Source organism: Hipposideros armiger, unplaced genomic scaffold (genome assembly GCF_001890085.2).
Source record: "Hipposideros armiger isolate ML-2016 unplaced genomic scaffold, ASM189008v1 scaffold_182, whole genome shotgun sequence".
NCBI classification, from domain to species: domain Eukaryota; kingdom Metazoa; phylum Chordata; class Mammalia; order Chiroptera; family Hipposideridae; genus Hipposideros; species Hipposideros armiger.
In genome coordinates, this window is record NW_017731532.1 from 1,367,019 (window position 1) to 1,377,238 (window position 10,220).

At 40.2% G+C, this 10,220-nt stretch overlaps 2 protein-coding genes across 2 annotated transcripts in view; one reads left to right on the forward strand and one right to left on the reverse strand.

Annotated features, from left to right (window-relative positions):
• Positions 1-4,100: 4,100 nt before the first annotated feature.
• Positions 4,101-5,931, reverse strand: RPS23 (ribosomal protein S23). The gene is made up of 4 exons (XM_019652576.1): positions 5,826-5,931; positions 5,211-5,370; positions 4,422-4,542; positions 4,101-4,295 (listed from the first exon to the last, which is right to left on the reverse strand). Exons 1-4 carry the CDS (start codon positions 5,827-5,829, stop codon positions 4,149-4,151), a joined length of 432 nt encoding a protein of 143 aa, XP_019508121.1. The 5' UTR covers positions 5,830-5,931; the 3' UTR covers positions 4,101-4,148.
• A 267-nt stretch (positions 5,932-6,198) lies between these two features.
• The window catches only part of LOC109388136 (V-type proton ATPase subunit S1-like protein), a 38,546-nt gene continuing 34,524 nt past the window's right edge, over positions 6,199-10,220 (forward strand). Inside the window, 2 exon segments of the mRNA XM_019652588.1 lie at positions 6,199-6,288; positions 8,502-8,582. Coding sequence (XP_019508133.1) covers positions 6,236-6,288; positions 8,502-8,582 — 134 coding nt within the window. The 5' untranslated portion in view covers positions 6,199-6,235.

Below are 10,220 nucleotides of genomic sequence, written 5' to 3' on the forward strand. Positions count from 1 at the left end.
TTTATCTTACTGTTCTCAGCTGTGAGTGAAGTGAAAAATTATTTAAAACATGTTTTACTTTGCCCACTATTGTACACATGTAAACATTCGCTGGTCGGTAAAAGAGGTAAGGGAACATTGTATATTCGTTATCATCTAAACCTATTTGAAATGTGGGTATGCTCAGTATGTCCTATGCTTTTAACCCAGCCAAGCAACATGACTCTTGGTTGTATTTCTAATTAACCTCAGTGACAGAGGTTTCAGAAAGCTAGAATTAAACCAACAAGAACTCCCACACTGTGAGTAGCGAGCAGAAATCCCGTCAAAAAGAACTCATTACCACAAATAATCAAGCAGATCGCTGGTAAGGACCTCAGAGGGAGCTGGTCCTTCTCTGACTGGAGGACCTGAAGGGGGCGCTGTGGAGCCATGATTCCTCCTCTCCCTCCTGAGGGAGAAGGCTCCTTGGCATCCCAGTTGCTGTTTGAAAGCTTGAGGTCATCAGGGAAGCCGAGCGCTTTAAAGGAAGGGATTTCTGTGGTGCACTGTGCCTGGCTGAAATCCTGAGGGCTGCGTGTGAGTGGCTCCATTTTTGAAGATACACACCACATATTAAAGGCTTCAGTGACAATGAGGTGGAGACTGTGTGTGTGCAAACGTGGAAGTATTGGTTATCTATCCTCGTGGGTCCCTTCAAATGTGCCACTTTAAAAGTGATTTTCCCCATGAGATAATTTATGCTTACAATCGTTAAATGTTTCAGTGCTTTGCTCTACAACTCTTGTAGTGACATTGCTATGACAATAAGGTTTCATACCCACTTCTCTTTCTCTTCCTCTATACTAACAAACATCACTTTACCAAATAATAGACAGGAATTGTGCTAGAAACGAACGCTCAGTACAACCTGGAGACATCGCCTAACTACAATGTCATAAAAAATGTGAGTTAATACTTAAATGATCCATTTAAATAGATTTATAGGTTCAAATAAAGATATTCAAGTAGCTGTTAGTGAAAATTTCATTGTAATATGGTAACTTATGATATCGGCCTCTTTTCTTGACTGTACAAAGATAGTAAAAAAAACAGGTACTTTGACAACCTGTAAGTGACTCCAGGAATGTTATCCATAGCATGACCATTAGGACCGAATCCTGTCACCAGACCTTTTCCTAGAATGAAACACAGCGAATTCACATATACAAAGATATACATTCAAATGTGCATTGCTGTCAGAACTGTTTCTCTCTCAAGTTTTCAAAAACTAAAAGGAAAAAAACTCATATAATGGAGGCATTGTGTTTACATTTTTTTAAAGAGCACCACTAACTGGAGTGTTTTCACATTTCCATATAAACCCTCAGAAAATTTATTAATCATGTTTTACTACTCTCCCCTTCAAATGGGCACAAAAACTCTCACTAAATAGCCAGCATAAATCCATGCCTTAACTGGCTAAATAGCTACTTGTAGGGCAATGTGTATTGTTTGCAGTGGGGTGTGTCTCCTATATGAACAATTTCATTTAGAGGACAGGCTATTTGTTCTGATTTCAGCTGTGCTGATTACTTGGGCAAAGTATTTCAAAAATAACTAGGAACTACCTCTTTTGTACTTCTTATAGGATGAGGTGGCTGGGTAACATCAGTAGCTTGCTGATTTTCCCCCTTCTTCCCTCCTCTTGTAAACGGAGAAAGCAAGGGGATGATTACATAAAGATTGCCTGACAGTTTGTCAAAGACATTTCTCTTGAAACACCATAAAGATTGTTTCTCAGAAGATCCAGAGTGTTTGTAATCCAGCAAATGCCTTAGGGAATTGATATTCCCAGAAACTGGGAATATCACTGGGCTGAGTGATCTCCAGGTTCTTTCTGCTCTAACAATTTTTTATTTGTTTGGGTTTTACTAGGCAAATATAAGAGGTAACACAAATTAACTACTCATCCACAATTTTTAAAAACTTTTTAATTTATAAAGACTCAAAAGTTAAGTTTCAAAAGTAGTTTGTGTATAATCTTCACCCATCTTTCCCAAACAACATCTTTGATAACCAGAATATCTTTTCAAAACCAGGAAATTGACATTAGTACAATGCTATTAACTACAGATCTTCCTTGTATTTCACCAGTTTTTATATGCATTTTTTTTTTGGACATACGACTATGAAATTCCATCACGAGTATTGATTTGTGTAAACACCACCACAACCTGCACTCAGAATTGTTCTGTCACTGCAAAACAACTCATCCTGCTATAGTTCAACTTGACTGTCATTCCTTAATCTCTGGCAACCATCGATCTCCATCACTACAATTTTGTCATTTTTAGTAACCTTTTGAATTGGCTTTTTGCACTTAGCATAATACCTCTGAGCTCCACTGAAGTTGTCACATGTGACAAATTTCCTTTATGACTGAATAGTTTCATTCATGGATATATCCACCAGTTAATCTGTTTGCCCATTGAAGGACATTTAGGTTGTTTCCAGTTCTTGACTATCTCCAATAAAACTGCCATGAACGTGCATGCACATGATTTTGTGGGGGTAGACATTTCATCTGTGACAGCTACCCAGGAGTGCAATTGCTAGATTGTATGTTTAACTTAAGAAACTGTCAAACTTTTCCAGTGACTACCATTGCATATTCCCGAGATTCAGTTGCTCCAAGATCACCAGTATTTATCTCTAACGTTAGCCATTCTGATAGATGCAGTGCTGTTTCCTCATAATTTGCATTTTCCCAATGGATTATGATATCGATCTTTTCATGTGCTTGCCATCTCTTCAGTGAAGTGTGTTCATTTGCCCATTTTGTCACTGGATTGAGACTGGAAAGTTCTTTATCTTAGATACAAAAGCTCGTTGTTGGATATATGATTTGCAAATGCATCCTTTCTCCTAGCCTATTTTGTCTTTTCATCCTCTTAGATCACACAGCAAGTTTTTGATCTTGGGCTTTGTTAGCCAAGTATGAAGTAACACAAATATCTCATTCACAATTTTTAAACTTAATTTATGAATAATTCAAGACACAAGAAATTGAATAAGTTTGTGTGTAACCAACGAAGTCCAAATAACCCAGTATTTTTGTATGGACTGTGCTTTTGGTGTAATGTCTAAGACCATTCACCTAACCCTAAATCATGTTTTCTCCAAGTTCTATAGCTTTACATTTTATTCAGATATATTAATTTTTATATAAGCTCTGAGATTTAGGTTGAGGTCCATTTTTTTTTTTTCAAATAGAGGTCTGTAGTTATTTATTGAAACTACCTTCCTCCATTAAATTGCTAGTTATCAAAAATTGACCATACATGGAGAGCTCATTGAATCTACTGACCTGTCCCTCCTCTAATACCACACCCTCAACTACAGCAGCTATAAATTGTCTTAAAACCAGGTTTTGTGATTCCAAAATTCATTTTTAATATTGCCTTCGTATATAATTATTTCTACAAAAGGTGCTAGGATCTTAAGTTTTGTACTCAAGAATGATGGGTCATTTGGTGGAATACACAGGAGGCAGAACCAGGCAGGCTGTTTTACTTTTGGGTCTGAGGCACATTATTTTGTGGGCTCAAAAGTAAACCTCAAGGTCAAGATATCAGTTACTGACAGGCTCAGGACAAAGAGCATTTACGTCAATCTTTCTATACCTGATCTCCCTTGCTCTTCATCTTTTTCTCTGTCTTCATTTGCCGGGCATTCACTTCCATTAACTGCTACCTATTAAATCATCCAATGCCTAAACTTTGCTGCCATGAACACAGAATTACAACATGGATCCTGGCCTTTAGATTTGCAAAAACCAGAGCATGGAGCAACTAGATGGTAGCATTATATTGTGTCCTCAGGAAAATGAATCTAAGAATGTGCATTGTCAAGGGTTCCCAAGGTGATCCTGCTAGTAATTCAGTGAGCATTAAGTCCTGCATACAGGAATGCTGTACGTTTATTTATTCCAGATTTACTGTTTTGTTTATCCCAGGAGAGGGGGTAAAGTTTATTATGAATCCTATTTACTCTAGAGACTCCTGAATTAAATGCTTTCCCAGTATCCTAAAATTGGTAAAGCATACATCTCTTTGGTAAAGGAAATAAGACACAACACATTTCTGGCATATGAAAATTTATTACTACTGTGTTTTCACCAGCAAAACTTATGATCTTGGTCTTTCCTTCTTGCCTTTGTATAAGGCCAAGAGAGAGACATTGGCTACTTTGACAACCTTAAAGCGGACTCCAGGAATGTCACCAACAGCATGACCTTTGCGACCAAATCCAGCAACCAGAACTTCATCATTTTCCTGGAATAAAACCAACAGTTTACTACTGGTGCCGATGGCAATCACTAAAAATACCATTAAAAAACTGAGGGAAACCACACTGGGAACATGAGACCGAATCAGTCTACAACAGTCTGAAGCATTTACCTCAATAAAATTCAAACAACCATCATTGGGCACAAAGGCTGTGATTTTTTTGCCATTCTTGATCAGCTGGACCCTGACACACTTCCTGATGGCAGAATTGGGCTGTTTGGCTTCGACTCCTCTGAAACATAAAACAGCACAAAAGTGAGCTGGCTTTCTGAAAAGGGATACATTTTAGTTCATCAAACATAAAACTTACCTAAAATTGTACTGTTACCACTGTTTCAATGAACCCTACGTTGCTAAACTCCTGTGACTTCAATCAGGTTTCATGAGCACAATGGGGGAAACCTGTGGTCCCTTTATAGTTATATGAAACAAGAATTAAGACTAGAGTCTGATTTAAATCCTGCCTGCCACTAAATTTGATTGGACCGTATGAAATTACTGTTTTGTAGTAAAAAACGATTGAGTACTGGCAAATTCATGGTTCAATCTTAGCTGTCTCCCTCAGACAAGAAACTTCTCTTTACCTTAGTTTTCTCAAGTAGGAAGATGTGATTCATTGGAAAGATTAAATAGTAAGTGCCAACTGTTTACAAGTGTCCACATGTTAAGCTTTGTCCCTTTTATTACTTTGTCCCCTCCAACCACACCCCAACTCCTTCCAAGCTAATTTTAAAAGATTAAAAACTTCGGTTACCTATCGCCAAACCCTCTCGTTATCGTCAACTTTCAAGTATGGGTGTGCAAAGACCTAAAATTTACACCACTTCTTGAAATGCAGTTGTTTTGATTTACCCCAATAAAATAAACCTTGATGGAAACGGCAGTTTTATTTTCACTTACACTTTCTCCAGCACAATTCCCTTTGCATGGGATGCGCCTCCGAAAGGGTTGGCCTTCAGGGCTGTGCCCAAGTGGGCTTTCTTGTACTGTTTATCATGCCACTTCTGATCTCGTCGGTGGCTCCGGAGCTTCCGGGCAGTACGAAGACCTCGACACTTGCCTAAAAACCAAAACCACCTTAGTTCCGCCGCAAAAACGCCCCGATCACGTTTTTCATCTTCTAAGACACTAACCTCGCCTGGACTACACACGCCTTTAGGCTCTGGCATCACATCTTGGTACACGGCCTAAATCTCCCAAGTTTTCCTTGAACCAACTAAGAACTGGACACAAGCGCTCCAATGGGTGCGCTTTCCCAAAAGCATGAGGCCCCCACGCCGACGTTCAGGGTCAGGGTGGGCCACCCAGGGTCCCCCAGTAACTCGAGCTCCGCGGCTTCTGTCGCCTGGGCCCCTTCGGCCTCCGGCCATGTGCTGCGGGAGCAGCGATTCCTCGGCCCTCCCCCATCGGTCCTCCCTGTGGCGTCTTCCTCACGCTGTTTCTATTCGCCCTCCAGACCCCGAGACCTCCCCAATTTCACTTGCGATCCCAAAAACCCTGCCCGAGGCTGCTCACCCATACTGCCGGCACCACAGGCCCGAGCGAAAGAGAGAAGCCGCACAGGAAGGAGCCACAAGCCACCGCGAGCAAGCCCCGCCCAGCCAAGGGCCCGTGCGGCTGACTGTGCAGCGCCTGGTCCGAGGCTTGCACCTCACCTTCGAAAAAGACAAGTTTGCACCACTTTCCAGAATCTACGTCTTATTTAATTTGTGTGCAACTCAGCGATATCTAATTTTCATTGTTGTTTAATTCTTTTCATGTGAATGTCGGAGACGGAAGGAACGTGGACTACGAATCCCTGCACCCTCTGCGCGAGACTCACGCACAGCGCAGGCGCTCTCGACAGCCCCACGGGGGCGGGGCTTAGTGGCGTTAGGTAGGAGGAAGGAGAGGTCTCCGTGTTATAGAGCCTGGGCCTCGTGCTAATGGTTTGGGAAATTGGATCTCTTAGCCTTAACTCCTGCTCACAAGCACCATGGTAAATTGAAAAAAAAAAAAAATTAATGAAGCAATGTGATGTAGTAATTAAAAAACAGGCCTCCAGAAATAAATAAGTAAATAAATAAATAACCAGGCCTCAAACCCTAAAGCTGCCACTTAACTGGTTGTGCGACCTTGGGTGATTAATTAACTCTTTAAATCTGAGGGTTTTTTTTTTTTGTCGAATGAAATAGAGATTTCTGGCGTGTTGGTTCATCCCACAACTATTTTTTAAAATAGCTTGTCTGTGCCAAGCACTGTTCTAGGCACTGGGGATACAAATTAACAAGGGAGTGAAAGATTTTGCTCTTATAAAGTTTATATTTTAGGTGCGAGAAGGCAGAAAAATACATATATTTAAAAGTAAACAAGATAGTTTTACACAGTGATAAGTGCAAATACAGTTGGTTAGATCACAGGAACTTGGTGATGGGGGTGGCTACTCTGGATAGAGTGGTTTAAGAAGCCATCTCTGTGGAGATGACATTTGAGCTGAGATCCTGAAGAGAGGGAGTCATTCAAAGAAGCGTATGGGGTAGAGCGTTCCAAGATGAGGGATTCACAAGTCGAATGAACTGGCGCTTTATAAGCCGGAAGGATCGGGGAGGAGGAGCACCGTGAGTGAAGAGCAGTGTGGTACTAGATGAGGTTTGCGAGGTGCACAGGGTCATGGGAAGCCGTATGATGAAGACTGCTACTCTTCATGTGAGTGAATGCCTGGAAAGTTTTGAGCAGGGGAGTAACAAGATAGGATTTATGTTTTTTGTAGGATCACTCTGGCTATTGTGAGCAGAAAAAACTGTCAGAGATGAATCTGTGAGGCCAGCTGGGAGAGTGTTGCAATAGCCCATTTGAAAGATTATGATGGCTTGAATTCTCAATGGAGGTGGTCAAAAATGGTTGGATTAGAGATACCGTTTTAGAGCCAGCAGGATTTGCTAAGGACTGTAGGATGTGAGAGAGGAGCTCAACCTACACAATTGCGTGCAGGTTGTGTTATTTACTGAGTGGGAAATACTGGGAGAGGAGCAGATTTAGAAGGGGGAACCAAGAGTTCTGATATGGATGCGTTACATTTGAGATGCCTGTTATGCAATCAGGTAGGGATGGGAAATGGACAGGTGTAGATACGGAGCTCAGGGGAGTCATCGGTGAATAGGTAGCATTGAAAGCCATGGGTCGGAGTGACACCGCTTAGGGGATGACTGTGGGTAGAGCAGAGAAAGGTTGGAGGTCTGAGCCCTGGGCTTACCAAAACTTAGTGATATGAAAGAGAAGCAGGTGAAGCAAAACAGACTGAGAAGGAGTGGCCAATGCTGGCAAAACAGGTTGAAAAGGAGGTGCCAGTGCTGTACTTTAACCAAAGCCAAGTGAAGAATGTGGAAGTGAGCAAGCGTGAAAGGAGGGTAAGATGAGAATTGAGAGTTGTCTTTTGGATTTGGTGATGTGGAGGTTATTGGTGACTTTGTCAAGTGGGGATCCCATGCAGTGGTGAAGATGTAAGCCTGATTGGAGTCAATAGCGTATGGTAGGGAAGGAAGTGTAGACAGCAACTACCGACAGTTTTTGCAAATAATTTTTGTATAATAGGCAGAGGAAAGGGGCTATATCTGGAGGGGCCTGTGGAGTCAGGATGGGTTTAAGATTGCAGATTTCATGACATCTTTGTATGCTGATGGGATTGTTCTAGTAGAGAAGAAAAAGTGGATAATTCATTAGAGAAAGAATAATTGCATGAGCAAGTCCTTGAGTAAACTAGAGGGGTGCCCAAGTGGAAGAATCGATCTCAGGAATGGTAACAATTTATCTATGGTTATAGAGAAGGCAGAGTATAGGGGTACAACTGCAAGTAAAGTGGAAGATTTGTTGATGGGAAATGTGGACGTTCTCTTTTGATATCTATTTTCTCAATGAGATAAGCATGAAGGTCATCAGTGAAGAGGAAGAGTAGGGAGAAGAGGTTTGAGGACAGAGGGTAGGATGTGAAATCAGGACCCAGGGAAGCGATACTAGAGTTAAATAGTACTTTGTGCCACATACTATTTTAGGTGCCTTACATGTACTAATTCATTTAATTCTCATAACACTAAAGGGTAAATAACTTCAGTACCCTTGCTTTGCTAAGGAATGATGTCATAGTCCGTTTGGTCTGCTATAACAAATTACGGTAGGCTGGGTGGCTTATAAACTACAGAAATTCATTTCTTACAGTTCTGGAGACTGGGAAGCCCAAGATCATGGTGCTGCTGGAACATTCAGTGTCTCGTGGAGAGCCCACTTCCTGGTTCATAGGTGACTCTCTTTTTGCTATAACTTCAAATGGCAGAAGGGCCACGGCAGCTCTCTGATGTCTCTTAATTTATTTTTTGTTTTGTTTGTTTTTTCAAATTTTATTGAGATATAATTGACATATTGGGGTTTCTTTATAAGGGCAGTAATCCCATTCTTGTGGGCTCATGACCTAATCACATTCCAAAGGCCCCACTTTACTAATACCATCATATTAAGGATAAGGTTTCAACATTAAGTTTTGCCTCCTAATCTAGAAGTGTGTGATGATAGATTGGCTAGAGAATGTAGGATTGTTGAACAGGTCTGAGGGCACATTTGAAACTAGTTATGAAGCTACATCAGTCAGTATGGTTTTGTGTGTTCTTCAGATTCAATTAGTGTAGTGACTAGGTAGAGCTGGGTTTTAACAAGGCTTGGGCTGGGATATAGTCAGGTGAACGTAATCGAAGAAGGACGTGGGAGTTGAGAGTAATTGAAAGGAAAGGATTGCAATTAACCATGAGATTGAAGCTGGAGGAATAAAGAGCCAGGAACAGCCACAAGGCCTGGCCCTACCAGACATGAGAAATTTCTGCGAAGGTAAATCAGATAATGCATGTTACTGTAGAAGTAGATAGATTGATCAATAAGTAGAATAGAGAGCCCAGCAAGGGACTTACATGAGTACAGAATATTATTAAACGACAGAATCAGAAGTCTGATCAATATGTTAAAGGAGAACTGTTAAACGGAGCTGCACAAAAAGTGTTTACCTAAATGAAATTGGATCATTTTGTCAGGCTAAAAATAAAAAATCAACTCCAGACAGATTGAGGGCCTAAATGTCAACAGCAAAAATTTAAATTCTTGATAGAAAACAAAAGTTAATATCTTCTTGAACTTGGGAAAGGAAATATTTGTAAACAAGATAAGAAAAGAATGATAAATCTGACCATATAAAAAAGCCCTGTTCATAAAAACACCTGAAAGAAAACAAAGAGACCACTTACAAACTGGGTTGATAGTCACAGCAAGTGTTCATGTAAAGTTGGGATGATTTGTTCCTTGAAAATTTAGTAAAACCATCTGGGCCTGGTGTTTCCTTTGTGGGAAGATAATTAACCATAGCCTAAATCTCTTAATAGTTATAGAACCATTCATAGAACTGTGATTTCTCCTTGAGTCAGATCTAGTAAGTCATTTTTCTAAGAGTTTGTCTATTTCATCTAAGTTTTCAAAATTGTTTAATAAAGCTGTTATGACATTCTGTTATGCATGCATATATCTTTGTTTATATATATTTGTATATTTGTTGTTGGAAGGTTTTTAACTATGAATTCAATTTCTTTAGTAAATGTGGCACTATGCAGGTTATTAATTTCTCCTTGAGTGAACTTTGGTAATGTGTGCCTTTGAAGAAACTTGTCTGTTTCCTCTAACTTGTCAAATTTATGGGTGTAGAGTTGTTTGTAATATTCCTTTATAGTTTTGTTAATATATGTAGATTTATAGCAATGTCTCATCTTCTGTTCCCAATATGGGTAAATTGTGCCTTCTCTCCCTTTTTTACTTGGTCAATTTATTAGTCTTATTGATCTGTTTAAAGAACCAGCTTTTGGTTTCACTGATTTTTCTCTATTGTTTTTCTGTTTTCAATTT